The 23,228-nt window shown below is 35.3% G+C and overlaps 2 protein-coding genes across 3 annotated transcripts; both read right to left on the bottom strand.

Annotated features, from left to right (window-relative positions):
- Nucleotides 1-292: 292 nt before the first annotated feature.
- On the bottom strand, nucleotides 293-6,500 carry LOC105155894 (nudix hydrolase 3). 2 transcript variants are annotated; one of them, XM_011071881.3, is made up of 21 exons: nucleotides 6,374-6,500; nucleotides 5,759-5,938; nucleotides 5,205-5,282; nucleotides 5,013-5,109; nucleotides 4,768-4,901; nucleotides 4,454-4,535; nucleotides 4,222-4,308; nucleotides 3,714-3,820; nucleotides 3,314-3,485; nucleotides 2,985-3,226; nucleotides 2,825-2,906; nucleotides 2,629-2,694; nucleotides 2,416-2,493; nucleotides 2,246-2,341; nucleotides 1,953-2,038; nucleotides 1,667-1,835; nucleotides 1,481-1,564; nucleotides 1,239-1,333; nucleotides 974-1,064; nucleotides 743-889; nucleotides 293-527 (listed from the first exon to the last, which is right to left on the bottom strand). In XM_011071881.3, exons 1-21 carry the CDS (start codon nucleotides 6,469-6,471, stop codon nucleotides 477-479), a joined length of 2,322 nt encoding a protein of 773 aa, XP_011070183.2. In that variant the 5' UTR covers nucleotides 6,472-6,500; the 3' UTR covers nucleotides 293-476. The 2 variants fall into 2 exon arrangements, with proteins under 2 accessions (XP_011070183.2, XP_088740183.1); XM_088884057.1 differs by having other exon boundaries at nucleotides 743-1,064.
- A 609-nt stretch (nucleotides 6,501-7,109) lies between these two features.
- Nucleotides 7,110-20,553, bottom strand: LOC105155888 (nudix hydrolase 3). Its single transcript, XM_088881920.1, has 21 exons — nucleotides 20,313-20,553; nucleotides 19,379-19,558; nucleotides 18,006-18,083; nucleotides 16,757-16,853; nucleotides 15,641-15,774; nucleotides 15,167-15,248; nucleotides 14,514-14,600; nucleotides 14,006-14,112; nucleotides 13,413-13,584; nucleotides 13,032-13,273; nucleotides 12,830-12,911; nucleotides 11,768-11,833; nucleotides 11,414-11,491; nucleotides 11,244-11,339; nucleotides 10,112-10,218; nucleotides 9,804-9,972; nucleotides 8,874-8,957; nucleotides 8,115-8,209; nucleotides 7,936-8,026; nucleotides 7,715-7,861; nucleotides 7,110-7,454 (listed from the first exon to the last, which is right to left on the bottom strand). The coding sequence occupies exons 1-21, from the start codon at nucleotides 20,402-20,404 to the stop codon at nucleotides 7,392-7,394; spliced, it is 2,349 nt and encodes a 782-aa protein (XP_088738046.1). The 5' UTR covers nucleotides 20,405-20,553; the 3' UTR covers nucleotides 7,110-7,391.
- Between the last annotated feature and the right edge of the window lie 2,675 nt (nucleotides 20,554-23,228).

The following is a 23,228-nucleotide window of genomic DNA, read 5'->3' as shown; positions in this document are numbered from 1 at the left end:
TTTTTAAAATATTCAAATTAATCTTTTAATTCAATTTTTCTCTTCAAAAATTTGATCATAATAATAATTTAAATATTCTTTAATAAACTCACATTCACATTTTTTTTCTTTTAATCTCAAATTACAATTTTTCAATATGTTCATAGGGATCACGTGCAATGAAGGCTAGTAACAGCAAAATGATAGTTAAGTTAGTTGTAATTGTCAATTGTGTGACGAGTAGTTGTACAAGAAGGCATTAACAAGGGTTCAATAGTAATTTTCACCTCATCGTTCATTATATTCTATTTGAGAAGAATATTTGTAATATTTCAAACAATAAGAAAGTATTCATAATTATACAAAATCTCAAGAAATGTAATTATAAGTCACGCTTGTATTTACCTAAATAGTTAAAAGGTACATGAAATATCATCGTACAAGAATATCCACCATAGAAATTGAAGAATTGAAGTGATCACACACAATTCCCATCTTCAGTTCATTTCTGGCCAAATGGGGAAAGCAGGGGCTATATCCACTGGAACCTGCATTTCATAGCAATTAGCGTTCTGGATGTAAAATGCTGACGCTAGCAACAATATAAGTGAACTTTCAATTTTGTTCCACACGGGACGGTTGTTATATTTTAATTTTATGTATAGTTAAAAGAGGGATAAATGTAATAAAATAGTATTATTTGTCCTTTTTTAATGATGTTTTAATGACTTAGGAAAAATACATACATGCTTGAGGTTGTTACCTGAAGCATTTCCAGTTTCTTCAGTGCCCCCCTCAGTGGTTGAGAGATGACGCTGTATTTGTCAAGCAGTGACTTGGCTGCTGCTTTGTCTCCTCTTCCCTGTACTGTCAGAATTTCTCGACTCAAGCTCTCGACGCCATTCTCGACCTTGGGATCAGTTAACACAAACTCTGAATTAGTCATCTGAACACAACTACAAGTCCAGACACAGGAGGTATTGGTAATGCAAACCTTGTCGAAATCGACATAGAATGTTTCATCAGGGAGTAAAACAATGCCACCTTTCTCAGACAAATAGTTGAACAGGAGAGCCTGTGCTTGTCTGGTTTATCATTTTTAGCACAACAGAAGTTGTTAGTGAGGTCAACAAATGTGAATTAGAAAGCTTTTGGGTGAACTTATAAGGAAATCAGATCTAAAATGAGCTACAAGATCTTTGAAATAAGTTCAACCAAACACCTTCTTTGTTGATTCGTACGTTAACTAGATAGCTTACATATGAGCCTTCTTTAATCCGAAACGTAGTGAATGGAAGCAGCCCGTGAGGAACGACACGTACATTGGCTTGATTAGTTTCTCGGGAAGCAAATCCTGTTCAATGTAATAGTTGCATCAGACTAGAGAAAGATCAGTTTCCTTAATCCTGTGCTAACAGAATTACTGGACTATTGCACGAGTGTAGCGACATCGCCGTGCAGACAATGCTGGAGGAAGATGGTAATGAAGCTGGCTACTTACCTTGTCAGTCAGAAATCTTATGGCCCAAAGGCCAACAATGCTGGCCTTTGCCTCTTCCAGGGCTGAATGAAGTTCTTGCATCTCCTGTATCACAGAACAGAAGGAAAACTCAATGTTGTCTCAAACAGAAACTGTAGACTCCACATTAGGATAAAGGTAATCAAGTGAGTGGGATAAGCAACTAACCATTCTGACAGAAGATTTCTGCCCGTTGCCGAGGGTTATGGCGTGAGGTCCAAGAGCACGACAGTACTCACGGCAAATTACATGCGTGTATAAGGACTCGAAATCTAGGAGTCCCCTCTGTTCCTCTGAGACACAAACATTGGTTATAGGCTGAAAAAGAAGCTTGAACCTGTTCAGTATAAGCACTTCGTTCAGAGCTCCTGGCAACAATAAGCCGACAAAATAGAACTTGTCTGTTGAAAAAGGAAGCAGGAGAGAAAAAGTGATGGAAAGAGAAGACTCTTACTTTGCCTTGGCAACATTCTTGAGCAACAATGTTAATCGTTGATCGTTTGGGAGATCAAATGAAACAGATGTTGTTCCTTTGAGATCCTGGCAGAAGAGTGAAGTCACATGCTTTTTCGGAGTCTTGACATGGATATGTTCGGTAGGTTCCGACTCCGAAGTTTAGATGAGAGTTGGTCAACATTTAACGGTGTCAAATCAATACTTAAGTAAAAGGATACTTTTACAAATGAACTTTCCATTTTAAGAAATGATCTTATTTTAGGACATTCCGAAAGGGAAATAAGAGCTCACCCCTGCTCTGTAAACAAGGTTGACAACTCGGATGGTAGCAGCATTGGTAACATTGGACTTGTAAGCTTCATCAATCGGAAGGTTCTTGTCCAAAACCTAAACCATTACTCAATCTCAACAAATAATAGTGACAAGGGACAAAATCAAGAAACGAGAATAAAGCATCTAACCTGAAAATTGTCAGCAAAGAGTTTAACTTTACATGCTGCTTCATCGTCACGAATTCCAATAATTGCCTTGAATGTTGCCTGCAAATGTAGAGCTAAAAATTTTCACTCGTACAACCTCCAAACAGACAGCAAGGAAGATGAGTAGCAGGCTGATAGTGTAAGCTTAGGATATGAAGAGTTGGTGAAAGAGGAAGTTTCACATTTAAGCAATACCTTGTACTGAGGAGGTGTGTCTCTGTGAGTCTCGTATGGCCCAATGGTAATGTCCAACTTAGAATCCTTATGAAGAAAACATCATCAGTAGACATGAAAAGATTATCGCACTGATGAAGAAAAATACTTCAAAACTGTGATAACATGGTGATACCACCAATCCATGATCATAGATGTCAAAGTGACATATACTGACCAACTCCGTCCAGGCAATATGGGATTCGTGGTAATCATTTGACTCAAAGGCATCAGCGTTGCTATGTAGGAATCTTGTCAAGCTAAAATTTAAAACAGGAATCTTGAGTACAAATTTTTTAGGTGGTCTGTGATTTCACTGCAGGTCAGAATATACATACCTAGGAGAGCTGCTCAAATTTCCTGCCTTGTACAATAAATCAGCGGCTTCAGCAAGCAAAGATTGGTATTCTTGAGAGTAAGGATTGCTGTAAAGATCATGAACATAACTATTGGTAATGTCGTTGCTTAGGAAGACAGCATCATCCAACATGCCCTCACTTTGCCTTCTTACAGTGTGGAAAGAGCCAGTTGCTTGCATCTTCTGATCATCTGATAGGCTGTCATTCCACAATTCAAATTCCTACAGGGAACAACATGCAGCCATCAATCAGATATGTTAACATCAAAAAATGTTCCAGTTCAGCCTGGGATGAGTCTTGTCTTGTACCCTTTTCTCCATGTCTCTTGGGTAGAAATTAGCACCATGTGGTCTTGAAAGAGGAAATGCTGCTCTGTATTCAAGACCCTTCCACCCATTTACGGGCTTTGTTGCGTCGGGGAGGAGCTTGATAGCTGAATCTGCAGTGGATAAGAATGGCTCGTTTTCATCAAGAGCCGACCTGACAATCCAAATTAGAAATATAGGTAAGCATACTGCGCATGAAACTATTGTCCCCAATAACAGATATTTGGAAGATACTAATGTTGGAGTGATAGAAAAACTATGTTTAGACATTGGTACATTGTTTTCTTTTTTATTTGGAGTACGGAGAAGTTGAGGTTTATCCAGTGAAAGAAAGAGAGGTGCTAAAAGGAAAGATGCAAGAAACCATTGCTGAAAGAAGTACCATGGAGTTCCATTTATTTGATAATACATCCACTTCAACTTGTCTAGTCGAGATTCATCAGCATGCTCCCTTAACCAATCTCTCAAACATGGATTGCTGCACCAGACCTGTTATTACAGTGAAAAAAACATTAAAATTCGGACAGAAATATGACTAAGAATAAGTTTAACCAGTCAGCAGCTTTTTGTTTTGTGCATAGACAGCAATAGTTCAACCACATTTCAAGCATAAACTGACAAAAATTCCTGAGATAAAAACTAAATCGAACAGATGGGTAACCAGCAGCAAGTTGCCGAGAAAAGTGAAGAAATTGATAAGAAAAGATTGAGCTCTATTTCTGAATTTCGGTCAGTTACTGTAATATATCTAATTATCAGAGGTCTCTATGACAACCTATTTTCTGTTGTTTCAGGAAATATAAATAAAAAGGCGGTGCAGCTGCTGAAAGAACGAATCTGATTAGTATAAATGACTGGGAACAAATAAAAAAGAAAGACTTTGATACTACCTGCTGTGAAAAAATTTCATCCATGATTTTTGCGGTTTTGATGAGAAGTCCTAGAGCTTCTTTGTCTGCATCAGCGAGCCCTGTCAACTACATCACAAATTCACAAGGTCCTCTCATTTCTAAAGCAGGTCATGAATTCTTTATGTTCTCTTGACTTCATTAAAAACATCATAAAATAACCCAAATTTATGTTAAGGTACAAGGAATTATGTAAAAGAAGTAACTGGAGGACCTCAGCGCTGAGAGAGACATGACAATAACGATTGAGCTGCTTTTCTAGCACCATGGCCCGTTCTTCCACGTTTCCTTTGTACCTATAACAACCAGAAATTTCATGAGGAAAGCTTTGAGGAACATGGCATCCATGCAAATCATACCAAGATTAGCAATGAGCAATAGTAGGTATTTGTAATTTTGTTACTTCTTAAATACATTATTCCTTGATGTCTTGCTACGTGAAAATCTTTCTTTTGGCCATGTTTTAATTTGATACATAAGTTCTATGAAAATGTAGTAAATAATAGTGCTGATTTTGTCTGAACATACCTCTCTGAAATAATCTCAAAGAGTGTGCCATACTGACCATTTACGTCATATGGCACAAAGCCAGGATCGCCTTCAGCAAGTAAGCGTCTATAATCCTCCCAGAAGAGGTATTTCATTCCTGAAACCTCTGATTCCTGCATAAAGAGCAAGCCAATTAAGACAAGCTTTCTGATTTTTCCTTTCTATTACAAAGTGCAGATGTAGATGTAATGGAAAAGCAGAATGGAAGAGAGAGCACTGCTGACCTGAAGAGTAAAGGCATCCAAAGGAATCGGATCTAATGTGGTTATGAGATAGACATCATTGTACTCATTATTAACGTACTTTCCGTCATTCGTGACACTGCAACGATATGCATGAAAACCTGATCATTCTTTCTGAAAAACGGACCAGAAACAAAACACATAATGCACACTCAAGAAATTTGATTTTTGAACCTCTGTTCAAGGTAAGAAAACATGAACTCAAATGCATCACTGGGTAGTTTTATGCCAATTTCTTCATGAAGCTCCCTCCTACAAACAACAAAGATCTTATTACCACAGTATAAGCATAAGTTAAAATCTGCAAGCAATGAGTTTACATGGCCACACCAATATATTGCAGAATACAGACAATGGCCCTAATTTATTACAACTTCCAAGAAATTTCTGATAATAAGTTTGATAAGATGTTTGAAAAGTATCATTAAAGCATCGGACAAAAACCTGTCCTCATGGCAGAGGCCAAGGTTGTCAGCCGAGTTATGACGCCCGCTGGTGGACATAAAATTTGAGTTGCACATTGGTATTAGCAATAACCTTTGGCACTGGGATGGATGCTCGCATCTATTCTTCAACATTTTTCTTTATTATGGAAAAATGGAAATTTAGAGCATCTCTACTTAATCTGGAAGCTTTCACCGCATGGATCAGTCATCAGGAGAAACTTATTACAGGAGAAAAAGAGGCAGGGGATGTCAGAATGACAAGAATTTGTCATACAAGACTACCTGGCGGTTGCAAGAGACGAACTGCCAGCTGATATGTGGCCAGAAGTAGATATATCCCACAATCCGGCCCATGCTTCCTTGCAGTCAGTACGTTTTTGGAGAAGCATTTGTTGTGTATTCTCAGCAAATATCAACACACGAACAGCACGATGGTAATCACCATCTCTATGGACATCTCCTCTACGCATATATGGGAAGAAGAGAACAGGAGAAAATCACAAGTATAAGCCATTAATCAAAGCGAAATAGACAAAGGAAGAGAGGTTACTATGGAAGCCAACATTCTATGAAGTCAACTAACTAATCCCACAAAAGCAATGAAATTGCAGGTCTGTTCTTGATCCTTAGTTCATGAAGGCAAAGAACGTACTCAGCTCGTGCCAAATTAAGTACCCCTGATCATTCGATGCCCTGAATATAATTTCCTGGTTCATAGATAGATTCTTGGAAGAAATTTTTTTAAAATGGAACATGGCAAACATTTGACAGTCTTACAACAGAAAAAAACTGACTTGTGGCAACATACTTAATCTACAACACCTCAAATTGTAGATGTCCGAACAAGAATTTAACTGAGCTGCAATGAGAACTAAAAACTAAAGATGATGTTCTAACCTGGGCTTAGAGATGCCAGTTTTCTGACCATCTTTGCTTAGGACATCAAGAAGCTCGGGTGAAGCCGCCATCACCTGGGATTTTTGTACTTGATGCATAAAGACTGGTGAATGCTATGGCTAGAATCAGCTCCCAAGTATAAGAAGACCAATGCAAGGTTGACAAATGTAGTCAATGTTCAATTAATATTCAAGAACAGGAATCTTGGCGGAAAGAGAGGATATTATACATAAAGAATGCTGAGGTTTGAACTGTACTAGAATGCAAGATACCTTTTCTCCGTCTCTTCCATAATAGTCAGTAATAGTTTATGCACCATTGAGAAAAACAAGCCGCCACTGGAATAAAGAATGATCATTTCCCCACCTGCCAAAATTGCTGCAGAGAACACCCAACGGCAAATGGTTCTTTCATAGCTATTTAAATACATCACTATGAATTTAAGTTGGTAGGGAATGTTTATTTTGTGAAATTTACAATACAAAGAAACAGCAGCATATGGTGCTGCATGGTCAACTTCTCTTTTGTTTGTATAACTATAGGAAAGTATGAGGAAATAGTACTCTGCAAAGTTGGAAATTTAGAGACGGAAACGATCTCTGTCTCAAATTTGTTATTAGATGGATTGTTTTTTAACTTAATTAAATTAGGGATAATTGCAATTTTGGTCCTCAAACATAGCCACATATATATATATGTTATATACCACATATATATATATATAGTACAAATCTGCATTTTGAATATTTCCCTGAACCGCATAAAACAATTTCCGATACAAACGTGTAATTCTCTACATTATGTGAAGTGGATTAAAGAGAACCACTGCCTGTATTTATTTTGTCAGAACTTGAAATAATTTGCTCCATCCTGTGAATTTTTATTACAACAACAGAATCAGAGAGATTGGCTCAAGAAGCAGTTCTAAGGCTTAAAACAGACAAATAGTTTCCCTTCGTCATCGTTGTCTTCTCCTCCTCCTTCAATCAACATCTAAGTCCTATACACGACCCTGTCGTCAGACGCTCTTGCGCAAAATTTCATCAGCAATCGGGAAATCAGGCAATATGTCCACCGGAACCTAGAGTGAGAAACCAGAAACTGAATCATAACTAAATCCACTTAAATAGTGAAGGATTTGTGTATATATCAAGCAAAGCCAGACTGATATCTGAAATGACATTGAATCATCATATGAAAAGGCATGTTCTTGATTCACCTATGAAATGGGATATAGTGGTAGTCCTAGTATTCTTACATTTACAGAATTTCAACATATGAAGACAGCAAACACGTGATGTGATGATACTGTAAGTATTATGTCAGCAAAAAGTGGATTACCTTAACAGCCTCCAGTTTTTCAAGCGCAGATTTCAGTGGTTGTGACATCACAGAATGGTTCGACAGAAGCGCCTTTGCAGCGTCTTTGTCGCCTCTTCCTTGTATTGTAAGAATCTCTCTACTTAAGCTCTCAACAGCATTTTCAACCTTCAGTGAGGGAAGGTAGGATGCAGAATTAGATCATTTAAAAGCAAGTCCAAGTGGAGTCGAGTGGATCATACCTTATCAAAGTCGACAGAAACTGTCTCATCAGGATGCAAAACGAAGGCGCCTTTCTGGAATAAATAGTTAAACTGTAAAGCTTGTCCCTTCCTACACATGTTTGACAAAAATACCAAGATCAGAACTTGGTGTCTCTGATTGTTGACGTAAATTATAGAGGTAAGCTGAAAAGGCATACCCGTGAGCTTCCTCTAAGCCAAAACGTACAGAACGGAAGCAACCAGCAAGGAAAGAAACGTACATGGATTTGATCAAGGTGTTTGGAAGTAAATTCTGTCCACATATGAGAAAATGCAGTTTTAAAACGTCTGCATGTAATCTCACTTGGGAAAAATACGCATTCTTGCTAATAAACACAGTACATTAATCCAAAACTGGAGCAAACAGCTGAAGCAGAGTCCCAAGGATAGTAAGCCAAAATGATCCAAATACAAATACATGTAAATGCAGTCCCTGTGTGTGTGTTTGTGCTTATGAACTAAAAAGAAAAGGTATGACATCTAGAGTATTATGTACTAAACCAAAAGATGCACATAGTGAACCAATGCTACTTGGCATGATAGACCAGAGAATGATGGGCAGGCAATTAAGATAGGAATAGTGGATCCGCAGTCAAATCTTTGAATTCTAGCGAAGATGAACGAGACTGTAGCATGTTCAGGAATTTATTGTTTTCATAAGGGAATCGGTCCCATATTCCAAAAATTAAGTAGTAACAACATGAGGTTGCTACTGGATGATAATCCGAATCATTGATACTATCTTTCAGGTTCGGATAACAGATTAAAGAAATTCTATCAGCAAAAGTTCAAAACGAAACAACAAATTCTCCAATGTATTAGCACAAATTCCCAATGGAGAAGTATCTCCAACACATAGGACCATCAGAAATATCATGAACAAAGTGCAAGGTAAAAGGATAATACAAGTCGGTTACCTTGTTAACAAGAAATCTTAGAGCCCAAAGGCCAACAATATCAGCTTTAGCTTCTTCCAGAGCTGAGTGAAGTTCTTGCAACTCCTGTTTCATAGAGATTCTTCGAACTGTCAGCAAAACGGGTAGTAAAAAAGACAAACTCTTACAAGGAAAATATTAAAGTATATCATTGGCTTTTTTAGTATATGACCCATTCCGCCACCCAAATTAATCTTTTAGCAGATGATTTTGACCATTTGCTTTCCAGAGCTGTAGAGCAAGGACGACAAGAAGTTCATACATATGATAACATAACTTGACAAAATGAATATGCATGCTCCAGTTTCACAGGTTCTTAAAGATTTTACATATTTTCTCTAATATAGTTAGTGCATGTGGTGAGCGCTCCCTTGTTACAAAGTGGAAGGTGAACAAGGGATTTAAGAATTCAATGGAGTTGCTCCCTGGTTTAGAAAAAAGTAAATGAACTCTTTATTTTAGTGCATATTGCTTCACAATCTAGTCACTCTTTTACCCGAAACCACAGATGTTTTCCTTTTAAGATGCTAAGGTAATAACACCACATTACGGTAAAAGCACCTATAAACAACCGAAGTATGCCTGGAGCCCATCTTAATAAAGCATGACATCCCTGATAACCATGTTGACAGTTAAACATGTTGAACTTGAAAAAACTAATGAAATTTTAAACTGTGGACAAACTAAATTAGTTGTAACATCGTTATCATCACACAAATGTACCAGTGATATACCATTAATAATTTCAGTAAATAGAGAACATATTTCTATATAAACAATTATAAGTGCATAGATTGAAAATTAGCAAATTCATGTCATCATGATCCACGACCTCCTTAACAAAAGAGAGAATTGATGGAATAGCACATGAAAGAGGACAGCAAAGAGTGATATTGTAACAATGAAACATACCAATCTCACAGTAGACTTTTGACCGTTCGGAAGGGTTATAGTATGAGGTCCAATACCATGGCAGCACTCATGACAAATTATGTGAGTGAAGAAAGAATCAAAGTCCACATATTTGCGTTGTTCCTCTCTTATGCATACAGCAGCTATAGGCTGAAGAATAAGTTTGAACCTGGTCAAGAGAAGCCGACAGAGAAATTAACAGCTGACCAAAAAGGCATAAATAAAGACATCTAATAACTTTAAGGGCCAACACTGGGATTTTGGTTCAAATTGTAAATATTCAACATCTCGAGGGAGGAAAAATATACTTTGCTTCTGAAACATTCTTGAGCATGACCATAGAGGTTCCTCTGTCCTTTACTATGCGTTCATCATTTGGAAGATTAAATGCCGCAGTTTGTGGACCCTTCACATCCTGCCAAAAAGATTCACCAATAATACTCAATTCTACCAAACATTAGTTAAAGTTCAGCTATGCAACAAAGATGTGTGTAACTTCTTTGGAGCGAACGCATGAAAAAAAAAAGTAAAAAAAAAAAAAAAAAACTCAAAAAGTTCAAGATTATAATTTTGTATTGAAGTATATTCAGATAACCAAAAAAGATTCCAGTTTGAGAAACTTGTGACCAGTTAGGAACCTGTTATGTTTATCAAAAACCTCCATTGATCGGCATCTGTTTTTATCATCATAACATCCGAGGCAATTCAACAAGCAAGAGTTAATTGGGCAGTAACGGAAGAACTCATAGAGCTTGTCAGAGGAATAGCAAATGTAAGGGTTACAGCCAGTGAATGGAATAACAATAATTGCTTCCAGTTACATGAAAACACGTAGAAAATACAGTAGAAATGGAATATTGAAGTTGAAAGTTGGACTAGAATGTACTAAATTTGGATGATGGCATGGGCTCAGAGATATACACATTCAATAAGCTTGGTTTCCTGGGTGCATGTTAAGTTACAGAAAATTGGGATAGAAAATGAGCAGTCATTTGACATCCCTTCTTGATTCATGTGCACAGCTTGCTCTGACAAGGTAGTGAAGCAATGAGGACATTTCATGGGAGGGAGGGGGTCTGGAGAGACGGTGAAATAATTTTATGTGTTTCCCTTATGTGGCTAGGGGGAGAGCAAAACTGATCAATCCGCATAAACAGAAGTAAAAACTAAAATTTTGGCTTAAAACTGATGCATGTAAAACAAAGGCACCCGTATGGGGTTGGTTAATAAAATTCATCATACTTTAAGAACTAGATTCAAATTAGAAACAATTGCATGCAAAATGGTAGACATATTATGAACTGGAAAGCCACAATGAGAAAATAACTCTTTCCTCTTTAATTTCATACTAAATTGGTATAAGACTTAGCAAAGTATACATCAGCGCTCTTTTAACTAATAGATTTTGTTTCCAAGATATTTGTATAAACAAATACTCACCCCGGCATTATAAATAAGCCGGACGACCCGAATTGGGGCTGCAATCACATCTTCTGACTTATAAACATTGTCCATTGGGAGATTCTTCTCCAAGACCTAGCAGAGCAACCCTTTGATAAGAATGAAGGAATTACAAAATGACTAGCAACAAAAAGAACTTAATACAGCACCTGTAAATTGTCACCAAATAATTTAACTTGAGCTGTTGCCTCATCGTCCCGAACTCCAATGAATGCCTCAAAAGTGGCCTAGGGTGCAAATTATACACAAGGTAAAAAAATAAATAACAACAGAATCAATTTCATTTTGGTGTCTAAGCAATTTAATCATATTGCGTCGTCCACAAGCCATTCACAACCCCACAGTCGCATTGCCAAGCTGCAATTTTTGCATGTCCACTTTGAACCACAGTTTTTAAACAGTTTGCTTGCTTTCACTCACTTCAACATAAGTTTGTATGCAACCAAAACCAAAAGGCTAATTTGAATATCATAAAATGAAGCGAAAAAACGACGTATAAGTACCTTGTATCCAAAAATTGTGTCTTCGTAAGTCTCATATGGGCCGATAGTGATATCCAGCTTCGAATCCTTTGAAGAGAAACAAAAGATATATACAATTATTCAGCACATGAGCTTAAAATAATATTTCGATTTCCATACAATTAAGCACATCTATGGCAACTATATCAATAAAATAAGCAAAAATAAACAAGTAGTCCACAATGATGAGAGTCAACTTGCTCCATCTCTCCCCTTCTCAGCTCCTCAAATTGCAAGTTTTTGTTTCTTACTTTGTCACGAAAAGAACGAAATTATTGAACAGTCAGAATAGCAAACAGCAATTTTTACTACATTAAATAATTTTACACTCCTTTTGTCCTATTATCAAGTATCCACTTCCTTGGACTAAGTTTTGGATCAGAGTTGAAAAAGGGAAAAAAAATATGTATGTTCAAAATAATTATCTTCCAGAGTAGCGGCTTCACATCATTGCTTTAAATGAGAGGGTATTTTAAGGAAAAGGATGCATTTTAAGAATGGTTATCAAATGCCCCAAAAAGGAAACTGGTTTGATAGATTTTGTAGAAAGGAGGTTCATGTTAATGGTATAAAAGAAACCGTCTTAAAAGAAAGTAGGACATCACTTTTTGGTAAACTGAAACATCCTTCCAAACTCATTCGTCGCGACATAAGCCACATAATAAAATGTCCAAATGAAAATATCAAAATCTAGATTCCAAAGCGTTGTTGCCAACATAACTGTCAAAAACCCTAAACCATACACCATGGGACTTGTCTTTATCTCTACTGAAATCATTAGCAATTTTCACAAAGTGGGCAACTGCTTGCCTACTATTTGTAACTGGTCTTGAGTATTGAACAAATACAAGTCACGTCTTTGCATTGTTGTTAGAGCAGCTAATACGACAATTAGTGATTGGTACTCGCAAAAATAAGTAATTGGAAACATGCATACATAAGATAAAAGCAGAGTAAACTGAGTACGAATATCTAAAAGAAAACTGACTGCTACTAGCAACTTCAATTAGAGAAATAGGAGTATTGAGAATTGTGTGAACTAACCAGTTCCATCCAGGCAATATCTGAATCATAGTATTCATTTGATAGGAAGGCCGCAGCTTTGCTATGTAAAAGCTTCTTCAGACTGCACCAGTAAGATTCATGTACAGAATCAAAATCAGCTAATAATTCCCTTACTGGAAACTAAGTTTCTTCAGGCTGCTGTTTTTCACCCACTTAAATTTTGTGAAAAAGAAAATTTTACCTTGGAGAGCTGGTTAAGTCCCCAGCTTTGTGCAGTAGATCAGAAGCTTTTGTGAGGAAAGCCTTGTATTCTTCAGAGTAAGGGACAATATATAGATCATGAGCATCACTATTACCACTTTGTTGGGCAGGTGACAGTAACTCGTCCAATATTCTTTCACTTTTCCTTTTGATAACATTGAAAAAGCCTGTTGCTTCTTTCTTCTTATCTTCTGGAAGACTATTTTTCCATAATTCAAATTCCTAAGAAGAATAGAATTTAAATGCCCAGATGTAAACAATTAAGTTGGAGATTTCATTGAAGAGAGTAGGCAAAAGGTATATTCAGAAGATGGCAAGCAGGAGTCTTTTTTAAAATATAAGACAGGACAATATTCCATACCAATTTGTCCATGTCTGGGGGATAAAAATTTGCACCAGGTGGTTTCATAACAGGAAATGCTTTCTTATACTCAACTCCCTTCCACCCAGCAACTGGCTTTGTAGCTTCAGGAAGCAGCATGACGGCCGAGTCTGCAGTTGTCAAAAATGCCTCATTTTCATCCAAAGAGGACCTTCCAAGGGAAAAAGACAGAGTGAAACTTAGAGGCACTAAAATGCACACACAAAGAACAAAAGTTAACAGACGATATCCTAAAAAATTCAAGATCTTAACTGCTGAGTTTAACCTCCTAATAAAGGTAGGTTCCATGAGAAGTTTCAACAATGTCACAGCAGTAAAAACTGTAAATGATTATATCTTGTCAAATTCTTTACATGCTTTATATCAATAGAATGAGGAGGAAAGCAAACAAACAAAAACTACAGCATGCAGTTACATGCTCTGTACTTTTACCCATGTCTAGCAACTTGGATGTAAATCTTGACAGAAAATGCTTTAGAAGTCTACTAAGACACCAAATTTAAACCAATAGGTGGATGACTACCAAGTGAGAGAAAGCATATGGAAATGAGCATTGAGCTAAGCAAATATACCATGGACTTTTGTTGACTAGATAATATATCCATTTTAACTTGTTTAATTGGGATTCATCAGCATGCAGCTCCAGCCAATCTCTTAAAGATGGATTGCTGTACCAGACCTATTTATAAGAAGTAAAAATGAGAAAACACAAAAAGAAACTTATGAAGAATCATCCATCAAAAGAACAATAAGGAAGAATATTATTTTTAATCAAGCAGCACAGATGAAGAAGATTAAATTAGAACTCAGCTAAGGTAAAGGGTTTTGGAAGCTAAATTAGAAATCGGTCGTGGGCTCAACCAAAAATGTTAAAGCTATAGGCTTTGCAAGTGCTAGTATAGGAATTTTGATTGAAAGCAAAACCAAAAAGTTACAGAATACACATATGAAAGCCAAAACAGAAATTGGAAGTAAATAGTTAACATTTGATAGTATAACCTTACCATTTCCCATTATAAATAAATCAACACCAAAAAATGTATTTCTTAAGATATCCTGTAAAAATGGCAGGAAAACAACCTGCAGGAAGAAAATTTGGTCCATTATTCTTGCAGCTTTGACAACTAAAGTCAGAGCTTCCTTGTCTGCACTGCTGAACCCTGTTAACTGTGAGGCACGAGGGGAATGAAAAGTATTAAATAGCACATGGCATGCAATCCATGAGGTAGATACTTTCTCCACAGAAATAAATTCTATTGTCATGGATGTCAGTTGTTTGGACTGCACAGCCAAATTCCAAGGTGCTGGTGTACACACAACCAGAGAACAAGCAGTCAACTTAATGAATAATCATAATGGGGACAAGACCTCAGAGATGTTCCTTAGACCATCACGGAGGCAACAGAAGCAACTATAAGCAGATATACCATCACTAACCCTTTTGTACCGTCTACTCTCATAAACAAATAAAGACCTTCCAGATATATTTTATTTTCTGCCTACAAACAAGCAGTCATGGATTACACGATTTCTTTTCTGCCTCATGCCAAATCTTTTCTAAGTAACTAGGAAGTGGAGACTTGATGAACAAAGTTGGCATTCACCAAGATTCGACAGCGTGCTGACTTTGTTGCCGTGCACACTGAAATATGGTGCTCATTTGAATTTGGAACATATTTCCTCAGCAAGGCAATCATAGTAAGGGGAAAAAGTAAAGTAGAAAGACTTAAAACCTCCGCTTCAAGGGAAACACGAGCATAACGGTTCAGCTGTTTTTGTAGAGTCAAAGCGCGCACTTCATCATATTGTTTGTACCTAGAGATATAGAAGTCTAGCACATTAGCATGAATCATTATCCATGAACTTTTATGGGAAAACACACAAAAAGCAGGCTAATGCACAATTAAGGAATTAGCCGAATTCAATCCGGGCTATAGTAACAAGCAATAACCTGTAATCCACGAACATAAGAGGAAACAAGCCTCACAAATCCTAAATGTCTTGAAACTACTCTTCTCACGTCTATACTCTTACAATATGTACACAAACTGATTTTCAGTTCCTAAAACGTACCATAGGGATATACATGATAAAAGGAGAGATATTTTAATTAACAAACTGTTCGAGCAGGGAAGAAGAAAAGGTGAACTACTCAGCAGAGAAAATATAAGAAGAGAAATGGGGAATCAAAGCACTTCACGCCCTACCTTTTTGACAAAATTTCGAAGATCTGACCGTATTTCCCATTTACATCATAAGTCACATACTGAGGATCTTCTTTCGCAAGCAAGCATCTATACTCCTTTACAGATATGTACTTAACAGCTGAAACTTCAGATTCCTTCAAACAACAAAAACTCAATCTGAGATTTCAGCAAGTTCATGTCAGCTAGAACACATTATCAGAGATGAAGCTTAAGAAGGATGATGAGAAAATAACAGGGATAGCATTTTCACTGAAAAATGGATTCTCAGTTAAATTATAGCAAACGCTGTTTCTAATAACAAACTTGCTCATAACAAACGTCTATGAGATTTCCTTACAGAGTTGTTCTGCAACAACTCCAAATATAAATGATTTGAGAGAAAATTTTAAAGACACAAGTTGGAAAGAATAACTGCTTGTAGCAGTCTTCAAGAGGTTATCTTACCAGATTCAGCGAAATATTATGATGCAGTGCTGCGAGCAGATATTTTCTTAGCAGCTAAAGGAATTGTAAGCAAAATACAGGTGATCTAAGATCTGGTATGCTTATAATTAGTATGACAATAACTGTCAAAATGCTTGCACAGGGATAGCGACTCGTTATTAGAACGAACTGGAACTCACTTATAATGATAAAGTGCAGTTTGCAAGTGGAATAGGAAGAGTTTAGGAGAAGCTATCATGAGAGAAGTTTAATGTGAAATTGTCAACAGAATATCTACATTATAATCTATACTTTCAATAAAATGAACTAAAGGGCTCCTCAATAAAATATCTTATGGAAGTGGGTTTGATTTTTGTGAAAGGAGTAACATGAGACGTAACATGGCCTAGAATACGTTGTAAAATAATCCTTGATGGATGCTTCTAAGATCATATTACAAATTCAGGCCTACAGGTCAACTACCAGAACGAGCTCAGTCCTTCCCATTTCATAGTAAATATACCAGTAACAAGGAAAAAGATACAACAAGAAATTACTTTGTCGCAGCATGACAGCAAAAACATCAAAATTTTATTGAACAAGACCACATTTGTTAACAAAATAGAAGGCATTATTAGATAACTTAGAGTAAAGTGTAAAAAGTTCTTTTACTGATTACATAAACCTTCGTACCTGAAGAGTGAAGGCCTCCAATGGAATTGGATCTACTACCGTGACAAGATAGACATCATTGAATTCGTTATTAATGAATTTTCCATCATTTAAGACACTACAAGAAAAAGTATAAATTTATCATACATCAAAGACAGCTCTGGATGCAAAATACATGTCTCAAATTCGAATAAATAATTTGACCAGTGTAACAAGAACAAAATTACTTCAGAAAATTTGTTAATTCAAGGAGGTAATTTTGGCATGAAATTATGAAGCGATGATTCAACAAGGGACATGAACTTATTAGTTCCATAACCTGCAGAGATGAGAATCCATAAGTTAATTTATCTCTATCAAGTACAATACTTCAGTGATTGTTAAAGTCAACAAATTGAATGTGGCATACAAACATCATGTGCTAGAATCAAATAAGATATCAGAGGTCTAAAATCCTGGGGGAAATACTTAAATAAACTGCCTCATCCAAACTAAAGAGAAGCACCAGATAACGAACACGTACCAAAACACAGGACAAAGAACTCATGTGACTTTAGTAATCTAATGGGTTGTGAAAAATACTCAGACTGCTGTAAAAGATGAGTGTTACTCTTTTCTTCTCTTGAACTTTAGTGTTCCATCCTCTACCTCCTCCTACCACCATCTAAGTAGCTTCGTAAACCATATGCCTATGCTGTGCACGTATAACTTCACTACTCAAGTTCAGGGCTTCAATCCATTTCACAATATAGCTCTCCCACTTTAATCTAATTCGATAATTTCAATAATTGAGAGATGTTAAAGATTGAATGTCACTCAAGCGTGTAGGAAGGAGAAAATATGTTGTGCAACTCCTAGAGCTAAATCACAAGTAAAGAGGTCTGATTTATTTGGTAAACTACCATCAAACAAAATTTGCTTACAATTTTCATCTATGCTCCGAACAAACATTCTTTCATCAATTTCTTTTAATGTTCTCTCAGACTCTCTTCTGAATGAGATTTCCTGCTTAACTATTCGAGATATATTGGATAAATCAACTTTAGATTAAGTACAACAACCATGACTGCAGCAGGAAATGAAAATTATACTAACTTCTGGAAGTTTAAATTCTAATGACTATAATGAAAGAAAGACAAGCAAACTTCTGAAAGCAAAAATGTGTAGAGGTCCAGAGAAGGTCCCACTTCTTGAAGGCTGGTAATAACAACTGAACGCAAACAGGATGAAAAGTACAACCGAAAACTCAAATTGCAATTCTTTCACAAACCTCTCTTGAAGGAAAACAAATAGCAGTTCAAATGCATCCTTCGGAAGTAAAATACCAAGCTCTTCATGAAGCTCCCTCCTGTATGCATGAAAGTTTTCCTTCAAATATAAGTGGTCTTAACTCACGAAACAACTGGATCATCAAGAGTACTTGAATCGAGTTAAAAGACATTAAACAGCCCAGGAAATGCTAATTCTACTGTTAAAGACAAAGAGGAGATTTGATTTACTCATGCATCTAAAAAAGAGATAGAAATGCACCATCCCGATAATATTAAGATTGTCCAAGTACAAACATATAATAATTCCAGTATGCAATACATATTTCACGTTCAACCTTACAACATTATATGGTAATTTCAGGTAGAGTTCATGCGGAGTAGCATCCTTTTTTAAGGGAAGTATGCACGATATTTTACCATCCTTATGGTCGGGCTTTTCTTCAAAAGACAATTATGTAATATATCGAGAGCAAAGAAGGAAACGATTAACAAAATGAAAGAATGTTCAAACATATTTTAACATCTTACCTATCTACTACTGATGTGTGAACACAAAACAGAAGCTGCTCAAAGAAAAATTAATCAGCACCATTGAATTTGAACTTGTTATGTCTTCAAGTCAAGTATTAGAGTGCCAATCCAGTAACTTATAAATGGATTACATGCATTCTGATGTACGATTTCAAGACATGGCATCTCCATTATAGCTTCATGTCTATTCCAACAAGCAATATTTATATTTCACTTCATTTCTTGGCCAACCTTACACTGAATCTTTTTAATTCAATTAGCATAAGACATTTTACTATGAAGCAAGTAGGAATTTACTACAAGAAGAGAGAGAGAAAGAAAAAGAAGAATTGGGTTCCCTGTAAGATATTTCCAGTTTGAAATTTTCTATCTAAAAACCGTGTTTTAAGTATTGGACTACTTACTCAGACTGAGCTTCTCGAATTCTGAAATTTCAGTTAATAGTGTCGGTAGATTAGTCAGGAGTATTGTCATTTTAGACAGATAATGCGCACACTTGGCAATATTAACATTCATTCCTGATGCTTAGCTCATAGTTCAAAAAATCAAGGACGTGTTAGATGCCCATGCTTGCCACTATGATCAGCTAGTATCCATGAAACAATGCATGATGAAGATAGATGGCCTCTTCAATCAGTAGAGAGAGAATATGGACGAGAAATGTATAAGAATTTCCTGACACTGTAATAAGAAAGATGCTCATGGGTCAGGACCAAGAGGTTCCAAGCAGTAGAGATATGATGAAAAGCACAAGATTCAAAAGTCACAAACATTTGCACTGGCACATTTCATCTAAAACATTTCAATCAGTTAACCTATACAAATGTATGCACACCAGTACCTCGCTGAGACAAGAGATGAATCGCCAGCAGAGATATGACCAGCACTAGAAATGTCCCAAAACCCAGGCCAGGAATCTTTGCAGTCAGAACGTCTTTGAAGCAGGACTTCTTGTGTGCTCTCAACAAATAACCACACATGAACAGCTCGATGGTAATCACCATCTCTATGGACGTCTCTCCTATAAAAACAAAAGCACAGATAACTACCACCGAAACAAATTAATTATCATACCTTGGTGGTTCCACAAAACAAAGGCAGAACAAAAAGAATAAGGATAAAGTTTGAAACTACAAACAACCGATGATTAAGAAAGCATCCAACATATTGATAAACTTGTTCACTTTTCAAACATAGTAAAAAGTTGAGATAAAAATCAAGCATGGTTCAGATAAATCTAACAAAGTTCGCTAATAAAATGAATAAGCAGTCATTGTTTAACATTCTCAAGTTAGCAATACTTGCTGTTCTATAACACCATACCACCATCAAAAAGAAAAGAAAAGGTGGGCTGGAATAAACCATTCCAATTTCTGAAGCAAAATGCATCACAGTATGTGCTTTCCAATAACTCATTCATAAACTTCCAGTTCAAATTTTCTACTCCAAGAATCAATACAACCCTTTACGTCAAGGAATCATTAATCCAAATAACCAAAATCAGTAAAAACAGTTACTTTCACAACTCTGTTCAATTTCCAAGGAAACCAAGAAAAGGGAGAAAGAGAGAGAGATAAAACAAAAACAAAACTGATGTACGCTAAATCATCATCCCCAAGAAAAAAAGAAAAAAGCAAAACCACTAAGCCCATATACATAAGAGCAGAAGTGGACATCAATGAATCAAAACGATGATAAAAACCAGGACGCAAACTCATTCTCTTGTTCTTCTTGGTGTTCTTGTTTCTTCCTATGTTCAAGAACAAAGGTCTTACCTGGGCTTCGTCATACCAGTTCTCTCTCCAGTTTTCGTGAGAACATCAAAATACTCTTCTTGGATTGCTTGCCCATTCATGTGATCAGCCATTGCCTTGCCCTGTTTGCGAGCTACAGAGTACTGTAACAATTTCAAATTTTTTAGAATAGGGGAATAATATATAAAGGATGGTGAGAGGGTGTGTCTCCACTTCCATAATCCATTTAGAAAATCAACCGAAAAAACATTTGGCTTGGTGACGTCACACATAGCCGGAGTCTTTCTTTTTTATATTAACTAACGGACGCGTTCATCCTCAGTATATAATAAATAAGTTTTTATATTTTTTATAAATATATTATAAATAAAAAATATATATATTTTTTTTTAAACAAATTAATTGACGTGTCGTGTTTGTTATAGAAATATAATTATTAGTAATTGAATGTAGCACATTCAGTACATATGCACAAATTACAATAATTAAATATTATTTTTGAGCATTGGCGTGAGCTGCTAAGCTAAGGTCGGAAAGGAAGAATGGGTGGGCTTACAGGCTACCTATTTCCTCAGCCAATAAGAGATTATATCTTCAGCACAGAGCGAGGCTTGGAATATCTAAGGGCCACAACTCCACCCGTAACAAAAAGAGAATCCAGATATGGACGACCACAATCCCAACCTTACCAGCACCAGAGGTGTACTAATCAACGAACCCTAAAACCCTACTTTCTTTTCTGACAAAATCAACTGTGGCCACGACATCTTGTTAATATTGATTGAGTTTGATGGACTTTCATCCATAAACTTAGACCTCGGTAACCTTTGTTACCAAAGCGTCACGACAGCATCCAAAGGCCACCTTTGGATTCTTAAGTAGAGGGGAAAGGAGGTTAAAAAAATTTATTGTAGAAAAAATAATAATATAAAAATAATCATGACAAAAAAATAAATTATTATTTAAAAAATAATTTTTATCACTTGTAGATAATGGGAGATATGTGGAAATTTGTGAAAAAAAAAATATCAAAAATAACGGAGACACCAAAGAGGTGTTCCCCTTAATATATACTAGTATTTGTGGCACACATGTTTGTGCAAATTTTACAATACTAATTAAACGACCTCTAATTGGCTGAAGAAAACAAAGTTGGAATAATGGAAATATTATTATTTATTAGTTACGTATTATTACCATTTTTCTATTTTGAGTATTATTATTTTTTATATTATTTAAATATGATTCAAACAAATACACGTGGAATTATTAATTTGATAATTAGATAACTTTGTATTTTATTATATTTTTATTTTAATGCACCACCATATATTTAAATATTTTCTCAACAAATCATGTGAAGTTATTCGTTAACTGATAAGAACATCAATCATTGATCTTATAATATTATTAATATTTTTATTTTAATAGATTACAATCTATTTAAATTTTTACTCAAATAAATAACATGATTTACTATTATATATAAAACATTGACGACGTTGTTTATTTATTTATTCATTCGTTTATCAACGGGAATGATTAAATTAAATTTCTTCCGACAGATAGATCTAATTTTAAAATTTCAAACTCTTATTTATTAATACCCCAAATTTGTTTTAAAATTTAATTCATTTATCATTGGATCAACAATTTATTAGTCAGAAAGATTGCTAGGCATATTATCACATTGTTTTTATTTATTTTTTTCGAGTGCACGTGTCACACTGACACTCATGTTTTAGAATCTGAATTATAACTATCAAGAACCAAAATAAATTACACATTAGCAAAAAAAAATTACTATCTACAACTTTCATAGTTATGAATTAAAAATCATGGTAAATAATTTTTATTGATCACGATTAAAGAAAATTGATGCAAAAATATAGACTTTCCACCAAGAAAATGTTATTTGCCATGGTTAAGAGTCGTGGTAAAAATATTTGCAATGATTTTTAGCCACCTTCGCAGATATCATGGCTAACAACCGTTACCTAACCATGGTCAGTGAATATTTTGTTTTTAACCATAGCAATTAGGCATGGTTAAAGTTGTATTTTTTATAGTGAGAAAACTATACCCACAAATTCTTTCGTTTATAAATTTCATAATACTGGAATAAAATGTTGTCTTAGAGTTATGATTGTCAGGTTTAACGGTTGGTCATGACTCCATGATAAAAATTTTAATAGCTTTCAACAGTGTTCCATCGCATGTGTACGACCACGAAAAAACTAAGAATCAGGCCACAATTACGCTATCAAAACTCTAAAATACTTGCGAAAGTATCTCAACTCATAAAAAAAATCTATTAAATGTGCCAAATGAAAAGGATGATCGTCCTTTAAATAGTTTAAAGAATGACTATATTGAAAACTTAAGTGACGTATTAAATTCTAATAATCATCATAATAAAATTGATATTAGTTACGCCACATAAATATAAATTATAATGACCAAATTCTTAGTAAATCTCATAAAGTTATAATTAAATTATTATAATAATGAGGTCATAAATATTAAATTAAACCAACACATTAAGTTAAAATAAAGCGTTGAAAATCATTTAACAATTTGAAAAAATTTAAAATTTATTTCCAACAATCATAATTTCATGTATAATAATTTTTACAATACATATAGTTATATATAAAAAAAAAAAACTATATAAACTCAAATCACCCAATATCCAGTATGAATCTTTAATTTTAAAATAACTAAATAATCTTCGTATGATATTGCAAACGAATAAATTATCTTCTTATAAAAGAAAAATAACAATTTAGCTCTCTGTATTTTTTATATATCTTTTTTGTGTTTTTAAAATAATATAATTTACCTTCCTGCATTGCATCATTTTAAAAAATACAGCAAGTAAATTATTATTTTTTTATAAAAGAATAATTTACTTATTTGTAATATCATTACATTAAA

Source organism: Sesamum indicum, linkage group LG1 (genome assembly GCF_026168435.1).
Source record: "Sesamum indicum cultivar Baizhima isolate 11 linkage group LG1, ASM2616843v1, whole genome shotgun sequence".
Classification (NCBI taxonomy): domain Eukaryota; kingdom Viridiplantae; phylum Streptophyta; class Magnoliopsida; order Lamiales; family Pedaliaceae; genus Sesamum; species Sesamum indicum.
The sequence above is the reverse complement of the archived record's forward strand: the minus strand, read 5'-3'. Positions and strand labels throughout refer to the sequence as shown.

What these genes read in the sequence shown, in the direction of transcription:
- LOC105155894 (XM_088884057.1), bottom strand. Translation starts at nt 6,471, where the DNA reads ATGCATCAAGTACAAAAATCCCAGGTGATGGCGGCTTCACCCGAGCTT. An exon ending in TTTTCTTACCTTGAACAGAG is followed by an intron (nt 5,110 to 5,204) that starts GTTCAAAAATCA and finishes ATATCGTTGCAG; the next exon opens with TGTCACGAATGACGGAAAGT. An exon ending in ATGAAATTTTTTCACAGCAG is followed by an intron (nt 3,821 to 4,221) that starts GTAGTATCAAAG and finishes CTGTAATAACAG; the next exon opens with GTCTGGTGCAGCAATCCATG.
- LOC105155888 (XM_088881920.1), bottom strand. Translation starts at nt 20,404, where the DNA reads ATGGCTGATCACATGAATGGGCAAGCAATCCAAGAAGAGTATTTTGAT. An exon ending in ACTGGTATGACGAAGCCCAG is followed by an intron (nt 19,559 to 20,312) that starts GTAAGACCTTTG and finishes TTGTTTTTATAG; the next exon opens with GAGAGACGTCCATAGAGATG. An exon ending in AAGAATGTTTCAGAAGCAAA is followed by an intron (nt 9,973 to 10,111) that starts GTATATTTTTCC and finishes TCTCTTGACCAG; the next exon opens with GTTCAAACTTATTCTTCAGC.